Source organism: Notechis scutatus, chromosome 1 (assembly GCF_049901735.1).
Source record: "Notechis scutatus isolate UNSWTSFEM ecotype Mainland chromosome 1, rNotScu1.2, whole genome shotgun sequence".
Lineage (NCBI taxonomy): Eukaryota > Metazoa > Chordata > Lepidosauria > Squamata > Elapidae > Notechis > Notechis scutatus.
In genome coordinates, this window is record NC_142009.1 from 28,004,281 (window position 1) to 28,023,806 (window position 19,526).

General features: G+C 40.4%; 1 protein-coding gene across 5 annotated transcripts in view; it reads right to left on the reverse strand.

The window, feature by feature from the left end:
* The window catches only part of OTOF (otoferlin), a 164,326-nt gene that overhangs the window by 79,439 nt on the left and 65,361 nt on the right, over positions 1-19,526 (reverse strand). For all 5 annotated transcript variants that reach the window (XM_087959852.1, XM_087959835.1, XM_087959842.1 and 2 more), the window contains exons 4-5: positions 12,171-12,270; positions 5,313-5,494 (exon numbers count right to left, since the gene is read on the reverse strand). In XM_087959852.1, coding sequence (XP_087815978.1) covers positions 5,313-5,494; positions 12,171-12,270 — 282 coding nt within the window. The remainder of the gene's footprint in view (positions 1-5,312; positions 5,495-12,170; positions 12,271-19,526) is intronic.

Below are 19,526 nucleotides of genomic sequence, written 5' to 3' on the forward strand. Positions count from 1 at the left end.
CCCTGACCTTAAGATAGCCAACTTCCATTAAAAAAAAAACCCTATCAGAATTCTTTTTAGCCTTGTTTATTTGGTGAGAAAGAATGGAATGGGATGGGAGGAGGAATCCTTAAGAATTTACATAGTTTCAAGGAACTCTGTCCACAGCCATCCACAAGGGGAATAGAAGTTGCTTCAATCTGCCCTTTCTGGACCATCTCTCTAAGTACACAAACAGCAATTTCATCATGGGAGAATGATGAGAAAGAGACCTTAAGGGTGAGGTTGTCTGGTCTTAAATCAGAATTGTATGTAGACATTTGCCTTGACTCCAGAAACAAATAAACATCATCTGCAAAAGGTTAAACAAAAGCTGGGAATGTAATGTTTTGTTTGGAAAGGACATAATAGTGTTTAGCTTCTGTAAGTTTATTTCCTGTGTTATCTCCAGTGAGTGAACTGAGTCCCCTCTCTGATTTTCCAGTTTAGGCTTTGTTGCCCTTAGGCTTATTATTGTAGGTCTGGTAGAACTCCTCTTGAGCCTGGAGCCAAACTGAGCAGTTCACTTCTTGCACAAATATTGTTCTGGTTTGCATGTAACTCACCCCACCCAAAACCCAGTGCTCCTTGATTGGCCCACATAAAATCAGTCATCATTCTTTCCTAGTGGATTACCACCTACTAGTTACCTACCTAATCTCTATCATCAAGAGGTACCAGAACAAACCTCACCTTCTGTCCGGCTCTAAAAGCCAAGAAAAGACACACTGAGGTTCTTCTAAGGAGTTTCCTTTATTGTTCCTCCCCAGAGGTGGGATTCTACCAGCTCACACCTATTCGCTAGAACTGGTTGTTAACATTCTAAGCAGTTTGGAGAACAGGTAGTTAGAAGAAATTACTGGCCTAATCCTGTAAGGAAGGCAGGAAGGAAACATTCTGGTGTTGCTTACAGAAACTGCCTCTCCGTTAACCCTTATTACATTCTTGGCAGGACTAGACTTCCTGTCTCAGGAACTTCTCTGGAGTTTTTTTTAACCCTCCTTTGCTGGTACTTTGCTTGTGTGGAGTGACCATTCAAAGTTACAATGGTACTGAACAAAGTGACTTATGACCATTTTTCGTACTTATGACTGTTGCAGCATCCCCACAGTCATGAGAGGCCACGCGAGGAGATGCGTGCCTCGATATGAGTGATATTGAGTTGGCCACAGCCACCAACTAAACCATGCCCACAGAACCGGTTGTTAAACAATTTGAATCCCACCCCATAGACAGAAATCTTGCCCAACTAAAGCAAATACTTACACTATTCAACACATACTCTGAGAAGTCCTAAGGAGGAGCTGCTCTGACTCTTTTCTTCCCAAACTCTCTCAACCTCTCTGTTTTTTGCTCCTCTGGAACACAATCCCTCCCTCCTGAGAATTCAGATTAAACTTCATCACATTTACTTACCAGGACATCATTTTGCATCGTGTATGCTCTTTGGAAAGGTTTACATAAAGCTCAGCAAAAGCACACCAGAAAAATTTGCAATTATGTAATGTTCTCATAAATAAGTCAGCCATTCAGGAAAGAAAACTGGTGCCATACTGCAAGTTGCTTTTGTGTGTGTGTTTCTGAGGTTGATTGATTTCAATTCAGGTGTTGCCCCATTCTAAATTAACTCTTGAACACAATATAATAAGTAATAAAAACACAGAACAAAGTAAATTGGGATTGTTTCAACCCAGTAAGGCAATTTATGAGAATTCCCTGGCTAGGTTTACACAACAAAAATCCAGGGAATGGCTTAAATTAACATTTAGTGCAAATTGTAAATGATATAAGATTACTGGAGTTTTCTTGGGCGGGGGGGAAACACCTCATCCCCAAGAAATCTTTCTTCAGCATAACACCGCACACTTGAGTCACTCTGAGGCATAGCTGAGCTTCATACCTGGCATTTAAAGACCCTTGGCTGATGGTATCTCCCTCACCCAGCAGTTCATCATCACTATGGTAATACAATTCATCATCTTCTTGCCTAGAATAATGAGGATCAATACAAGAGCTGTTTGTATATTATGGGGTTTTTTTAGGTATCAAGGATTGATGCTGAGAGCAGGAAAAAGCAATTCTAGGATAATTGATAAATGAATTGGATAGATAAATAGCACGGCTGGGCAAATTCCCCATGAATGGGTTAAGGGTGAGAAGGCATACTGTAAGTTAATGATGTATCACTGATACCTTGAGTGCTCCCTCTGAACAAACTATAATTAATGTCTGATCAATAGAGCACTAAGATGCATTTCCAGTTTATGCTGCAAAATACTGCATTATTGTACACTGTGTAGGTGTATACACCTACACAGATGAATGAGATGCTTAAGACTTTCCTATCCAGTGCTTTTACCTTGTTACTGCTTTTCTTACAGGAATGCAATTTTCAACTCTTTCCTAAACAGATCGGTCCCTTGTTTTATGCCACTTGGACGCTAGAGGGCATCAACTTCAAAACTAATTTGTTATAGATTCACTTTAGCTGCACAACAATAACTAACTTTTGGAGGAAACCCTTAATGCAGCTAGCCAAAACTGAGACATATATTTTCACTCAATGGATAAGGAATGAAAAAATAAATAAAAATGTATGTGTGCATGAGGGGATGAGGAGGAAATTTTCCAGTGATGGTTTGTCAAGAAATGTACATATGTTTGCAAGAGTTAGGAGATTATTTGGAGGATGGCTAACCAGTTGTTTCATTTGTTGAGCTTTTCGTGATGAAGGCTTACATTAATGGTGTAGGAGGTTCTGTGTATTTTGTTTCATAGATTCAGAAACTGCAAGAAAAAGAGAGAAGATCTGAGCTTTGAAAGTTCAACTTCTCCCTGAAATGCCATTTCTTGAAAAGCAAACAAAATTACATTAGTAGACTCTTTTCCTTCATTTTCCTAAAAAAACATTTTTTACTCAGATTCTGTTAGAAATCTTATGATGTTCAAGGTGGCTTTAAAAATCATATCTTACATTTTGGAGTTTGGAACATCATTAATTTTTTTAAAAAAAACCAATAAACTCCTCTGAATCCTAGAAAAAACACAAGACTGTCCAATCCTGAAATATCATTTGGATGTTTTATGTTTTTATGTTTTGCGACCTGGTGGACCAGCAGAAGGGTGGGGGAAGAGGGGAACCCGGACTGCACAAGTGACAGACTAGCATGCACGACTGTGTGCAACTCGATTTGCACAATCAGTGGGTTGGCGTATACTTGAACACCTGCACAGCTCAACTTGAGTAAGTGGAGCTGCATAGCGCATGCATGCTGGCCCATTGCTCACAGGGCCTGGTTGCAAATAGATTGCCCAGCAGTTGCCGCAGCCCAGGGATTGGGGATGCTTGCACAAGGTCAACTCAATTTCTACCATTTCTAATAGCGAAATGCTTTAATTACATAATAATTACGTAAAACCTAATTTCTCTGCAATCGAAAAGCTTCTTAAAATAAATGGTAGCCAAAAAATACATATTGCTATAACAAAGAAATATTTTCTACCAATTGAGTTGGGGGCCTAAAACCACATATTTGATTATTCTTCTCCCTGGGCTTGTTACTTCTGACAGTCTCTAAGAGTTTAATGAGCTATTTGGGCTGCAGGAGCAACTCCTGATTTCTTATGCTGCCTGAGCCATTATTTCTTGGCAGCTAATGAAAAGCTTAAAATTGGTAGTCTACTGGCAGGTGGTAAATGTCACCCAAATAACTACAAAACAGCCATAGATGGAGTAAATTCATATTGATGCCAGTTATCTGACAGATCATTCTGAGAAATAATTTCCAAGCTCCGTGCGATTACCTTCTGAGCTATTTATTGTTTGCCTTCTCTTGCATTTAAAATTGCTTAGTTACTCTGTAGTTTTTCTTTAGGTAGCTTAGTAAAAGTTTGACTTGATGGATGCTGCCTTTTCTTCTGAATAACTACTCCCAGTTTTTTTCTTGTCAAGGTTTGGAAAGAATCAAACATGTATTTTGATCTCCTAAATGAGGATGTCGACACACACACACACACACATGCACCATGCACATAGTGGTACATTATGCTTGTTAACACTAAGCATCGTATTTCTGCCCTGCAACAAAACGGTTACATATTGATCTGGGTAGTTGACCTACAGCTCCAATTAGATAGTTCAAAGCCATTTCATATAACAAATTGGCTTTTTCCATATTTCGCCTGGCCCAACAGAGATCTTTGCTATACTGTGTAAGGTGCTCCTACTTGCAAAACAGATGGGCAGAATACACCCAAAACAATTGAAAACTGGCAACATTTATACCAGGTCTCAGACCAACACCAGGAACATCAACATCTAAGCTGTTCAGATGCAGGAGAATCTATGCTGAAGCAATACATTTTCATGCTATATCCCCAGTGATTCAGTTTTGGGTAGCAGTTAGTCTGACCTTGAATTCAATAGACAATCTGAAATCAGGTAAATTAGTAAATCCATCAGCAGGATTAGCAGATATAGAACACAGTTCTGGGATGTGCATTTTTCAATGGAACAGAATATCTACAGCTCAGGGTTGTACTGTGGAGTCCTGGGTTTGGTTGTTTGTTTGCCCATATTTCATCTAAGAGATAATCAGAGTTGAAAGGGATCTTGTAGGCAATCTAGTCTAACCCCCTGCCCAAGCAGGAGACCCTACACCATTTCTGACAAATCTCTTCTTGACCCACAACTTCCAAGGGCAAGCTGTTCCATTGGTTGATTGTCCTCACTGTCAGAAAGTTTCTCCTTATTTCCAGGTTAATCTCTCCTTGTTCAGTTTCCATCCATTATTCCTTGTCTGGCCTTTGGGTGCCTTGGAAAATAGCTTGATCCCTTCCTTTCTGTGGCAGCCCCTCAAATATTGGAAGACTGCTATCATATCTCCCCTGGTCCTTATCTTCACTGGACTAGCCAGGCCCAGTTCCTGTAACCATTCTTCATATGCCTTACTCTCCAGTCCCCTAATCATCCTGGTTGCTCTTCTTTGTACTTTTTCTAGAGTATCAACATCTTCTTTATCGTGTGATGACCAAAACTGGATGCAGTACTCTAGGTGTGGTCTTACTAAGGCTTTATAGAGTGGTATTAGTACCTCACTTGATCTTGATTGTATCCCTCTGTTGATGCAATTTAGGATTGCATTAGCTTTTTTGGTAAATTAGGTAATTTGGTAAGTTAAGCAAGTTAGGTAATTTCACTAATTAGGTAACAAAATGTCTTCAAGCAAACTACCAAGCTCAGAGAGCACCCAGGACTCCACAAGAGTATTTATATTGTAGGTTTGACTTAATACCTCCGGAAGGCTTTCTCTGTAGTGCTGGTCTTGCTTGACTGCCTGTAGCTGGGAAGCAGGACATCAGTGTCATAGGGATCACCATCTGGATGGACCCTGGGACTCTCCAAGAATTCATCATCATTCCAAGCCCCAACGCTGCCATCCACGGCCTGGTACCGAATCTCAATGGAAACACTGGTCTGAAAGAAAAACAAATCACAGCCACAGTTATGAACCCCGTCCTTTACAAACACATTTTCCCCTGGGTCAAGGATGGTTCCATCCCCGTGGTATTCCAAAAAAGCAGGTAAAACATTGCTCTCTTGCAGAACTTCATGGACTGAAATGCAGAAAGTACTAAGTGGATATTTTCCTTGACAAGCAGAGGTTATTTGGATAGTTAGCAATCAATTGCTTGAATTCTAAGTTTGTTGCATTTATATTGCACTATATTGGATTGTATAAGTCACTTATATGACTGAAGTAGCATACAGATAGCCCTCAACCTGCAACCTTTTTTTTTTTAGTGACGATTTGAAGTTACAATGGCACTGCAGAAAGTGACTTATGGCTGTTTTTCACACTTACAGGTGTGGCAGCATCGCCTGGTCACATGATCAAAAGTTGGACCCTTGGCAATTGCTCATATTTAGGATGCTTTTGGTGTGTAACCTTCTGACAAAGCAAAATCAATGGGGATGCCAGATTCACTTTACAATCGTGTTACTAACTTAACAACTGAAAAGTGATTCATTTAACAACTATGGCAAGAAAGTACATAAAATGGGGCAAACAAATACATACATACATACATACATACATACATACATACATACATACATAGTTGTTATGTGATTTCTTCCCTATTATCTAGAATGGAGTAATTGATCCTATAATTATAATGGAGATAAGGATAATAATAAGATACTTAGGGACTGAGTTTCAACTTGAAGATTAGTAAGGTTCAGGGGTGGGATTCAACCAGTTTTATTACCGGTTTGGTGACTATGTTTTGCACGCGCATGTACAAAAACCACCAGCTGTGCCACCCGGACAGCTGAAAAGCACTGTGCGTGAGTGTGCAGCGTTTGAAAAGCCTCTTTTGTCCTGCTTTTTCAACCTCAGCTGTGCCGTGCAAAGCAGCTGAGGTTGAAAAAGCAGGAAATAAAGGACAGGTAAGAGCCCGGGCGGGTGGGTGGGACAAACAGCAGCAAACACAGAACCGATTCAGTATCTGCTGCTCTTCAGAACTACCGGTTCTTTAGAACTGGGCAGAACTGGTAGCATCCCACCCCTGGTAAGGTTATTGAAGAGTTCACATAGTTGTTAAACATAGATCTAATGTGTAAAATAAACTAAGGCATCTAATATAAACAGTGGAATTGATAACCTAGTGTGACCTTTGCATAAGACAATCTAAAACAGTGACCTGAACTTTTAAAAAAGCAACCTAAAGCACTGGGAGGAAGGAAACAACTGTAGGTTAACTGTACAACTGTGTTAACAGGACAACTGTAGGTTACAAAGTTGGTTGCCAGAGAGTTTTTCTTTTATAAGTAAATATTGCCAAGTAGGAAAAGGTTCCTGCATATTTTTATAACCAGTTCTCTTTTCCTTTGATGAAACAATTTCATTTTTTGACATTTTTTTCCAACGGAGAGATATATTTTGGCAAAAGTCTCGTGAATGGTGTTTTTTCACAGCTCTACCTACAAATTAGCCAGGTGATACTTTTTCTTACCATATCAGCATTTCTCCAGGAATCTCCAGCCTCTCTGGCTGCCAACAGATCCATTAAATCTTTAAAAAAAAAAAGTTATCCTGGAGGAATTACTCCCACCGAGCTTTTTCAGAGTGGTAAATGTGGCCAATTAGAGGACTAGAAACCGATGGAAAGATGAGTAACAGAAAACAATAACTCCTAACTAATGGCAGTTTCTGCCACTAAACGCTAGCAAGAGAAAGTTAAAAAAAAAACCTTTACACATCTTTGAGAATAAAGGAGAAAAATAGAGGCTCCTTCTCCGTACAAAAGTGAGAACTGCAAGGGAAATTTTGATCCAATTAGGAATAGATAAGGACCTACAATAGAACGCTAAAATGTATCTTGATCCTTGTATGTCGTGTGTCATGGCGGCATCTCACCTATCTAAGCTTCATGAGCAGACAGCCAGACATTAGCATGGGAGGGTGTGGGGGAGGAGGGAAAGATTGGAGTGCGAAGAAAGCGGGGAGAGATGAAAGCCCAGCTGAGCCATGTGAGAAGCTCCAGCCAGTGAAGGTCATTAGTGATATGCAGAGCTGGGAACCGAGCAACTGCTTCCTGAGCAAGATACAAGCATCTGATTGGACCTTTGCAGATAACCAGGGATGGGAGGAGAAGGAACTTTACTTTGTGTTGTGTGCACAGGAAAAACTCAGATTCAGCTTACACTCTCTTTCAGTAGCCACCTAATCTTCAGCAAAGTATATTCTTGGCAAAACAAATGGCCAGGAGTCTGTCTTTCCTAGGTGACTGAGTGGGACGGTTGACATCGTGTTTCTCAATCTGGCTGGGGCCTTCTGGGAAATGAAGTCCATGTATCTTAAAATTACCAAGGCTGAGAAAAATTAAAAAGGCCAAGTTTAAAATTTTATGCCTATTGGGTTGGCTGAAGCTTCATAGCATGTTTCTTAAGGTTAGGTCCTCCTAAGTGACTTAGATGAGGGAATAGAAGAGGAACTTACCAAATTTGCAGATGATACTAAGCTGGCAGGAGATAGGTTCAAGATCCAGATGGATCTTGACAGACTAGAACACTGGGCCGTATCTAACAAAATGAAATTCAATGTAGAGAAAAGTAAAGTCTTACACTTAGGCAAGAAAAACCAAAAGTACACAAAAAACTGGGCGAAACCAGGCTCAATAGCAGGAACTGTGAGAGGGATCTTGGAGTCTTAGTGGATAACCAGTTAAATATGAACCAGCAGTGTGCAGCCGCTGCCAAAAAAGCCAATGCAATCCTAAGTTGCATTAATAGAGGGATACAATCGAGATCAAGTGAGGTACTAATGCCACTCTATAAAGCCTTAGTAAGACCACACCTAGAGTACTGCATCCAATTTTGGTCACCATACTATAAAAAAGATGTTGAGACTCTATAAAAAGTACAGAGAAGAGCAACCAGGATGATTAGGGGACTGGAGACAAAAACATATGAAGAATGGTTACAGGAACTGGGCTTGGCGAGTCTAGTGAAGAGAAGGACCAGGGGAGATATGATAGCAGTCTTCCAATATTTGAGGGGCTGCCACAGAGAGGAGAAAGGGGTCAAGCTATTTTCCAAGGCCCCCAAAGGCCAGACAAGGAATAATGGATGGAAACTGATCAAGGAGAGATTCAACCTAGAAATAAGGAGGAATTTTCTGACAGTGAGAACGATCAATCAATAAAACAGCTTGTCTTTGGAAGTTGTGGGAGCTTCATCACTGAAGGCTTTCAAGAAAAGATTGGACAGCCATTTTTCAGAAATGGTGTAGGGTCTCCCGCTTGGGTGGGTGGGGGATTGGACTAGATGACCTACAAGGTCCTTTCTAACTGTGTTAATCTATAACAAGCATGACAACACCTCCCTTTTGTTATGCAGTCTTCTTCTTTGGCTACAGAGTCATCAGCATCTGCTGCATTGCTATAGGGAAAAGTTTGATAAAACACAGCATTTATGTGGCTGAAACATGGAATGTAGCTGAATCATCTCAACAGATGTCAAAATATAGGGAGGTTTCCCCCCTTGTGTGACTACTTAGTGGAAAAAATCAAGGCTCCAAACCACAGCATGATTTTCTTGCAACCATCAGGACTTATAAACTCATGCTGCCTGAGAAGTGAATACAATTCCTGCAATCAGCTGCCACATTTACTATTTAGTGACAGAAAACACTGGAAAACACACATACACATGTATGTATGTATGTATGTGTCAGGATTCCGGCAGTTACTCCAATTAAATCATGAGCCTGAGCCACACTCCCAAAACTAAAGAGGATTTATTTGAAGTTAACATTCTACGCACTAACCTGGGTGTAGCCAACTCTGAGATATGTAATTTACTGTCATCCTTGATCCTTCTTCCCCCCATCACACCTCTGGGTACATCATCCAACAAAAAGCATCCATAGCCAATTAGATTTTTTTCGCAGCAATAGCTTCAGCCATCAGTCTTTGAAGAAAATGTGAATGGAATGTACTTTCGATTCCAACTCACAAAACATGACAGTATGTATGTAAAGGTAGTCCTCAATTTATAACAGTTCATTTAGTGACTGTTCAAAATTACGATGGCACTGAAAAAAATGACTCATGACCATTTTTCAGAGTTACAGCTTTTGCAGTATCCCCATGGTCACGTGATCAAAATTCAGATGTTTGGCAATTGGTTCATATTTATGATGGTTGCTATGTCCCAGGGTCATGTAATCACTTTCTGCGACCTTCTGACAATCAAAGTCAATGGGAAAGTCAGATCAGTAGTGGGATTCAAGTATTTTTGCCACCAGTTCGGTGAGCATGGCTTGGTGGGCGTGCTTTGTGCGCATGTACACACTTTGCGTGCACGCGCGCGCCAAACACGCACTTTGCGCAGGTGCAGAGGGGTTTGTGCAGGTGCAGAGGTGTTCTAACTCGCCTCCGGCAAGCCTGCACAATCCCAGTCGCTTCAGCAGCTGCTGCGCGCGGCACTATTCTGTGCCGCGCAAAGCAGCTGCGCTTCAAATTCAGCAGATAAAAGTGAGTATGGGAGCCCAGGGGGCGGGTGGGCCCAACAGCAGAGTGGCCGAGAGAACTGATTTGGTCTCCGCTGCTCATCGCTGCTACCCGCTCACCAGAATACCACTGGTCGAATACCACCACTGAGTCAGATTCCCTTAACAACCAGGTTAAACAACTTAATTTAACAACTGCAGTGATTCATTTAACAACAGTGATTCATTTACAAGAAATGGCAGAATCCTGAAAGTCATGTGATTTTGTGGTTTTAAGGTATATAATGAAATGTTGAACAGTGGGAGGTGGCCAATAGGCCTCAAGCCATCCCTTTTGACTGCTTCAATTGACCCTCATTGCAATGTGATGTAAGTGCCTACAGGGAAGGCTTTGTTCACTATGCTTTCAATTCTAATAAACCTCTGAATCCAAAAGTGACACTTTTGTGGTGTGCTGTGTCTGCTCTCCAGTCATGTCAACAAAAGCTCCCCTGCTATCAAAATAACAGCTTAAAATTGCAAGCTCCGTTGCAATTCCTCCTCAGAGATGGACCTGTAATGGGGGTGATACATTCAGGTTCCACAGTGACAGAGAGCAATGGAAAACAAAAGAAAGCAAAAACGATGTTTTAAATCCACAGCTTTGCAACCCGTCCCTAGTCTCTTTCAAATCAGTAAATCTGATTAAATATTTTTGCAGAATGACTTTCTACCTTCAGTCTCTATTTATCTCTTTCTCCGGATAACTCAGACACAGGTCTACTGAACTACAACAGAAATAGGGGGGAAAAAATAGAAGGGAGGTTCCTAACATGCTCTCTTTTTCTATGTGTGGTTCCCATGGTTACTGAATAAGGTAGTAAATTACATGCCTTACCCAAGCATTTCTATACTGACATAGGCACTGGGTGATTTTAGCCATGGGTTAAAAAGCTCTGATTGCTAAAATTGGGTGAATGTAAGGTCATGGTAAAAGCAATGTTTGAAAGCAAAGTATGACCAAAAAACAAATAAAAAACCCAACAACAAACCTTGGAGGCAGAGGCAAACTTCATAACACAATTTATAAAATAGCAGATTTTTATATTACCGTACATCCTGTTGTGTATACTTATTGAAAGAGAAATTAAATATTGATTGAACAGAGAGATAGAAAGAATGCACCTTGCACTGGTTTTTTTTCTTTTAAAACCCAACAATCCTCAAATGCTAGTCTTTCTTGTTCTCCAATAAATCCATTAAGTTGCACCCTTGAACAGCTGGGATCTTGTGGAATGGAATTCTATGGACTTATGCAGTCAGAATATGATTCTATAGTTTTTTTAAAAAAAGAATAGATCTATGACCTTTTTAAACATTTCTCCATTCCATGTCGTGAGGAGGAGGTTTAAACAAGAACTTGACATTCAGGTGGAGTTGGGCAAAGATTTTAGCAAGCACTTCTTGAAGGGGCTTACAAACATCCGCAAGGACTGATTGGAAATCCCCAATTATTTTCATATTTGCCTAAAGTCAACTGTATGCAACCTGTGACTTGATTTCAGTGGGGAAAGTTTAGTATCAATCAATGGTGACTCTACTATGGGTTCAATATAACATGAATGCATAAAGACCAGACCAAACTGTGAAATAAGCAATAAAGATAGCTTTATATTGCAGCACCTCATTTTTAAACTAACAGAGCCCTGGTGGCATAGTGGTTAGAATTCAAAATTGCAGGCTAACTCTGCTCACAGAGTGGAGTTCGATCGTGATGGGGCTCAAGGTTGACTCAGCCATCCATCCTTCCATGGTCAATAAAATGAGGACTAGGGTTGTTGAGGGCAATATGCAAATAATGCTTACATTGTAAACTGAGTTATGGGGTCGTATATAAGCCTAAATGCTATAAATTGTTTCTTACCCCTTTCCCACGAACAATGCAATCTCAGGACAGCCTGCAAGCCTCTATCATCACCATCCATAGGCAGTGAAAGAAGCTATGCAAAAGACTGGATTTTGATCTGGATGCACAACTGCTCATCTAAGTATTATGGAAACACCATTGTTGGAGGAAAAAAAACCCAATCAACTCAGAAGACCATGGACAGAATAAAAATGGCTCCACCTCCCCTTGGGCAACACTACGATATTTACTTGAATGGACACATTGTTGTCATCGATCAAGGTGTCTGTTAGATTCAATTGTCCTTCTTCCACAACTTTCTGCAGGACCATCTGGAATATACCAATGAGTCTAGAAAGCAAGCAGAAAAGACAATGAGATTCTTAGAAAACAAATCTTAGCTAGACAAACTTCTGCATTATCGAATTCCTGTAGGAAGAAATAGCTAGAAAGAAAAGGAGAGACAGCATAAATTTGCATTTGTGTGATTTCTTAAGCTCTAAAGTTAGATTATCAAAATACAATTGCTGTGTTCAAAGAAGATAACATAAGCAAATAAACAAGATTATGACTTTACATCATCAACTTATCAACCAACTTATCAAAGCTCGTTTTAGTCTGGTCTAGTGTGTTGTGGAAATCCAGTTGAAGGGTAAAAATTTTGAAGAGAGACTGGTAGATAATTGTAAGTAGCTAGGGAGTCGGGACACAGGGAGCTGACTTCATTCAGGAAAGACATCTGATTCTCCAAGCCTAGACTGTTTGCTTTGACAGGCAGTTACTCTCAGGATTTCTGGCAAAGAAAGATCCTTCCCATCCCCAGCTCCCCTTTAACTGGAAATATTGAAGACTGAAAGCAGGACCTTTTGAAAATGATAGATACTCTCCCAATGAGCTTTGCCCCATCTATATATCCAAAGAATGATTAATTTTCTATTCTCTTTGCCAGCATTTTCTAAAGGTTGCGGGCAGGAGTTATTTCCCAGCCCTGTGTGAAATGTCTTTGCTGAAATGATAACAGTATGCACAGGGGATCCTCTTGCCACTGACATATCATCTTTATTCTTTTAAGGACTAGAAACCAGCAGGAAGCAAGCATTAGAGGAGAACAATAATGAGATTAGGACTGTAACAAAAATGAGCAACCAATGGTATTTGTTGTTAGTTGTGAAGTTGTGTCCGACCCATCATGACCAGGGGTGGGTTTCTACCGGTTCTGTCCACCTCTGTAGAACCGGTAGCTCTGAAGAGCAGCAGACATAGAACCAGTTCTATGTCTGCTGATGTTTTTGCCCACTCCCCACCTGGGCTCTTACCGGATCTTTATTTCCTGATTTTTCAACTTCAGCTGCCAAACGAGGCACAGCTGTAGTTAAAAAAAACAAGGAAAGAGGGCTGTTTCAAAGGCTGCTTCTAGGTGCTAATGACAATTTGTGACGATTTACAGGTGCGGCTCACAGCTGGCAAGGAAGCTCATAAATCCCAAACTGGTAGTTAACCCTTTCGTATCCCACCCCTGATCGTGACCCCATGGACAACATTCCTCCAGGCCTTCCTGTCCTCTACCATCCTCTGGAGTCCATTTAAGTTCACGCCTACTGCTTCAGTGACTCCATCCAGCCACTTCATTCTCTGTCGTCCCGTTCTTCTTTTGCCCTCAATCGTTCCCAGCATTAGGCTCTTCTCCAGTGAGTCCTTCCTTCTCATTAGGTGGCCAAAGTATTTGAGTTTCATCTTCAGGACCTGGCCTTCTAAAGAGCAGCCAGGGTTGATCTCCCCTAGGACTGACTGGTTTGATCGCCTTGCAGTCCAAGGGACACACAGACTTCCTTGTGACTAATCATACCACGTTGCTATCTACCAGCTTCTGACTGCAATATCAATATTTGGACATTGTGCCAGATATGATTTTGCCCTTTCCCAAAAGCTAAAGTCAGAAGAAATTATACCATTAATTATAATTATGCCCTAATTAAACATCTGTGTCTCTCTTTTTCCATCCTGCTGCACCAGCCTTGGAGCCCAGCCAGATCACTTGGTGACACATTCTTGGAGAGTGTAAGGGACAGCCATTTGTAAGGGAAGTCATTCACTGGAGCTGCAGACTGGTTCTTAAAGCACTAACAAGCCCAACTGGCAAATGGATGTGATAAACAAGCTGCTACACTTGATGTTATGAATTATAGCGTAACTCAAGATGTCTAGATATTTGTTTCGATACACTGGTGACCAATATATTTGCTTGTTAATTATAAGTAAAGAAACAGGTTTTTGAATTTCCTCAATCTTTGGTTTTCTTTAGTGGTGAGTTTTCTACCATCATGGATAAGAATCTATCGGTTGATGTGATTGTTATGATGTGACACTGACTTGATGGTATATAAACAGTTACTTTCTACCACACCATACAGCTCTACTCTTTTCCATGCAAAAGGGGAAAAGCAGAACGTGTATTGAGAATGGTTTGCAAATTAGTAGGATTTACATAATGATCTTCGAAGCATCGATCAATCAGATTCCCATTTGTACTCCAAAGTCTAGTGCTGAAAAGTATACACGGATTGCCATTCAGCACAGAGTTTTACTGAGATCCTCTGAATCTTGCCACATTTGATAGGCTTATTTAAAAATCAATTAAGTTCAACAATTCCATGTTATCCGCCCTTCTATTACTCCATATTAGCTATTGCTTTAAAATGCAAAAATCAGATACTTCTGTAGCCTTAGAAAGCATGGTCAAAAATTCTACAAGGAAACCAACAGAGAATAGGAAGGGCAATGAAAATTAAAGTCAAGAAAGGAAAAATTGACAGGTGAGCATACTCAAGTTTCATACTCTCTTGAGAAACAGGGATATGAGGATAAAAAAGATTAAAAAGAAACAAAACCTGGTTTTAAACATTTGATAGAAAGAGGGGAGGGATAGCAATATTCTGGAGTGGAATTCCAGGGATGGGGAGTAGAAGAATGGGGAATTTTAAAAAAACAGCTTAAATTTTTTGATAAAACAATAGAGGAGGATATGCAGTTGCTACTACTTTGAAGAAATGGAAAAATTATCGTTGTCATGATCATCATCATCATGTCCTCTGCAGAAGTTCATTCATCTATCATTTGTATTGGGGAAACTGACAGGTGACAGCATTTGTTCTGCTTGTAGACAGATAAAGTAACATGTAGCCTATTAAAAAATGAGCAGCTCATGTTTGCTAGTTTCATTTCCCCAGCAGTACTATGAATAATGCATACCCTGTGGTCCCTGTTGTCTTGCAAGTAGGCTAGCCTGTTTCTGTGTTTTTAAGGTACTGTCCATATCAGCTTATACTATATTTTTCTAAACACTCATCTTTCTTTTTCACTGTTTCCTGCAGCTGAAATTTGATGGTTACTTAGGGTCAGCAGAGTCACAAGATCAAAAAAGAAGCATTCTAAGTTTACTAGGGAATTACAGAAACATGGTGTTAGAAAGACGTATCTGACCATCAAATCCAACACTCTGTTTAGTACAGAAATCCAAACGGAAGCATCCCTGACTGATAATTGTTCTGCCTCTGCTTGAATGCAACCAACTGAAGGGATTCAACAGCTCACAAAGTAGTTGGTCCCAGAGAAGGAACCAATTTAGGCCATTGTCCAAGACCAAGAATTTAAATGAAAGCCTCCAGTAATATTACTATGTAGCTTCGTGCTTGAACATATTCAGTGAAGGACAGAATATTAGCAATCTGGATGATTGGATCTACTGTCAAATATTCTTACTGTTAGGGAGGTTTTAAAATTGGATTCTGCTTTTCTGAAACTTAAGTGCTTTATTTATTTGTCCCTTTTGTAACCTCAATAATCAAAAAGACTCTTGGCTGTTAAGATCACAACAGACCGCACAATTAGTAAAGCTATAAAGAGCTTTATGGCTTTAAATCAGCACTTTGAATTGCATCTGAAAACCTATTGGAAGCCAATCCAATGCCCATAGTGCAGATGTTATGTACTTTCTGGTTGCTTTTCACCAGACAATAAGTGAATTGCTATATTTTAATAATAGAATAATAGGATACAGAGTTTCAATAACAGATTGAGAGGGACCTTGGCATCTTCTAGCCCAATCACCTGCCCAAGCAGGAGACCTATTCCATTCCTGACAAATTGCTGTCCCATTTCTTCTTAAAAACCTCCAGTGATGGAACATGCACAACTTCTGAAGGCAAACCATTCCACTGATTAACTGTTCTTGCTGTCAGACCATTTCTCCTTAGTGCTAGGTTGGACCAGTCTTTGGTAAGCGATCATCCATTGCTTCTTTTCTTGCCCTCAGGGGGAATAGGTTGAGTCCCTCTTTATGACAGCTTCTCAAATATTGAAAGACAGCCATCAAGTCAACCCTAGTCCTTCTCTTCACTGGACTAGATATACCCAGTTCCTGCATCTATTCATCATATGTTCAGGCACCTAATGCTGCCTGTTGCTTTACTCTGCACTCTTTCTAGAATCTCAACATCTTTTTATATTGTGAACTGAGTGCAGTATTCCAAGTGTGGTCTTACCAAGGCAATGTATAGAAGTATTAATATTTCATGTGGTCTTGATTCTTTCCCCCTATTAATGAAACCTAGGATTTCATTGGCTTTGTTGGCAGTTGCAGCACACTGCTGGCTCATACTTAAGTGGTTGTCCACCAGGACTCCTAGATCCCTCTTAAAGTTACTGCTGTTGACCCAGACCCAACAGAGTCTAAACATTAAGACAAAGTCTCTACAGCATGCCAGCACAATCATAGTTGAGGTAGAGATACATAACTATTAGCACTTTGATGAGACCTCACTCCAAAACAAAAAGAAAGAATAAGCCTTGACTTCCTATGTGACATTCTTTTAGGTATTTGAAGAATGCTATCATATTTTCCCTAAGTCATGTTTCTCATTAGTTAAACTTAACCTTTTCTTTATTGGACAGATGTCTATGGTGATTGTCAGTCATCCAGGTCATATTTGTCCCAAAGGTGCTTTTTCAAGGGGCAACTGGACTTCCTTGGTTTTCTTTGAAGACATTTTACTTCTCATCCACAAAGCTTCTTCAGCTCTGACTGGATGTTGTGGAATGGAAGGATTTATATTCCTTACAGATGGCTGGACATTTGAATTCTTTTAAGAGAGTTGTTGAGGCCACCTGGAGGTTTATCTGTGTCATCGGCAGTGGTGGGATTCAATTTTTTTTACTACCGGTTCTGTTGGCGTGGCTAGGGGGCGTGGCCAGGGGGCATGGCCATGGCTTGGTTTGTTTGTTTGGTTTGTTTTTTTTTTGCTTTTTGCAGCAAAACTCCCCTCCCCCCATTTTTTGGGGTGTTCTGAGCCTCAGAGAAGCCTCCTGGGGATGTTTTTGCTCCCAGAATGCTTCCCTTGGACTCAGGAAGTCAGAAAATGGAGGATAGGAGGGGCATGCAGCATTCCCCCACACTTTGTTCCCCCCCCTGGGGGGCCAGGAAGGCAAAAAATGGAGGAGGCAGGGGTGCTGTACCCCCCACCATTTTTTTGCCTTCCTGGGCCTCAGGGAAGCCTCCTGGGCAAAGCAGTAAGTAAGAGGGGAATTCCGGCACAGCTGATTTTAGGAACAGCTGATTGTTGGGAGGGAAAAAAAGAAATACTTTAAGGAGTGACTGGGCAGGTGTGCATCAGGTGGGCGAGACAAATGAGTGAGGGGTGACCGGGTGACCGGGTGACCAGGACGGGGGCATGGCCAGCCAGAAGTTACTACCAGTTCGACAGCCCATGCCAAATCCTTGCTACCGGTTCACAAGAACCAGTGCGAACTGTCTGAATACCACCACTGGTCATCGGGGTTACCTGAGAGAAGACTTCACTGAAATAAAAATATATTATGTATAGAAGCATTCCCACAATCTATTAAGGAATTTTCTGATTTTTTAAAAAATGAGATAAAGTTACACTGGAAAGATTTGTTCTTGACAAATTCAAGATAACATCTAATAATTCCCATATTATCTTCAGCATGCTTACAAATCAAACTCTTTATGATTTATTCAGATGCTTAGCAAAGTCAGACTGGATCTTTCTTTTCCCTCTTCTTGAAGACAAGAGACTATTTTCTATTTTCCAGTCACCTTACAATTCTCTGCGTTTTATCAAAGATAATGTATATGTATTCCCTGAGATTATCCTTCTGTCCCCTAGGATGCAGCCCATATAAGCCTTTAAACTTATTCAAAGTAAAAAAGGTATTTCCTGGCTATGTTTCTATCAATCACAAGCTTTATTCTACCTCTTCACCTTCCTCATCACAACTTCCTGGTGAAGCACATCCTTTTTTTCCAGGGGAATTCTGAAACAAAATAGAATTGAATAATGTGGCTCTCCCTGTTTTTTTGTTGGCATTTTTCAATCTTCACTGAGCAGGTGCTACATTCATTCTTTTTTTGTGCTGAACATACTTCAAGAAACCTTTTTATTACTACTAGTGACTTTCATCAAAGTTCATCCTAAATGCTTGCTTTCCATCTATGTCAACTCGTAAAGCATTCCTGGCTTGCTCTTGAATTTCCATAAGAAGGAGAGGGGAGAGATCTGAGGGGAGCAGTTCAGGTGCTATGACTAGAAGCAAATTCCACGCCTACCTTTCTCAAGATTGTATCTCAGGTTACCAGAGCAAGCCGAGAGGTGTATTTTCTACACTCCAAAAAAGTGCTCCGTTGGAGAGGGTGATTTATGATGCACCCTGGAAGGAGGGGGGAAACAGAGTCATAGGTGGGCAGTAAAATACGTAGGGCAGAGCCGACTGCACTTGGGAAATGTGCCGACTTGTTGCTCCTAATAAATAATTGGATTTCTTTTGAAACTTGGCTTGAGGCTCATGAATTAATTAGGGCATCCGTAGGAACCCTGGCAACTTGTTTGTACTCTTTCTTGGTTACTGATCTTTGCATATGAACCCTTTTTTGTTTTCAGTTTTTTATATAATGTTGTGTAACACATAAAAAAAAAAAGATAGGAGATTTAGGATTGCTGCCTGCTCTGCATACTAGGCACAATGGACCGAGGTGAGGGTACAAAATTCTCCTACATATAGCAGAACAACATTCACCCCCTGCGCCACCTATCCAGATTTAAAAAATAAACAAACAAGTAATTTTGATTCCTTAAATTGCTATCCCACTTTGCAAATTAGAAAACTAATTTTACAGCATCAGAAAACTTGCAATTTCTGTCCTTAGCTGAAAAGAGGAAAACAAAGCATACTTTATTAGCAGAGATACTCAAGTTGAAAACAGATAGCGATTTAAGTTGCACATAAACCATAAACAAGAACATTTATGTGGAAGGATAGAACAGACCAAAAGCCCATCTAGTCCAGTGTCTCTTAGTTTAATAATGCCCCTGGGAAGCCTCCAAGCACAACATAATTACAATAATAGCCTCCTATTCATGTTCCCTAGTAAATGGTACTCAGTGGCACTCTGCCTTTGATTTTGGATATAATTTTAATTCTTTAAAAGTGCATTGTTATATGTATAACCTACTTTTTCTCTGGGAGTTTAGGGAATGTACAGGCAGGGAGGGCTCTTCTCATTTTCTCCTTGCAACAACAACCCTATAAAG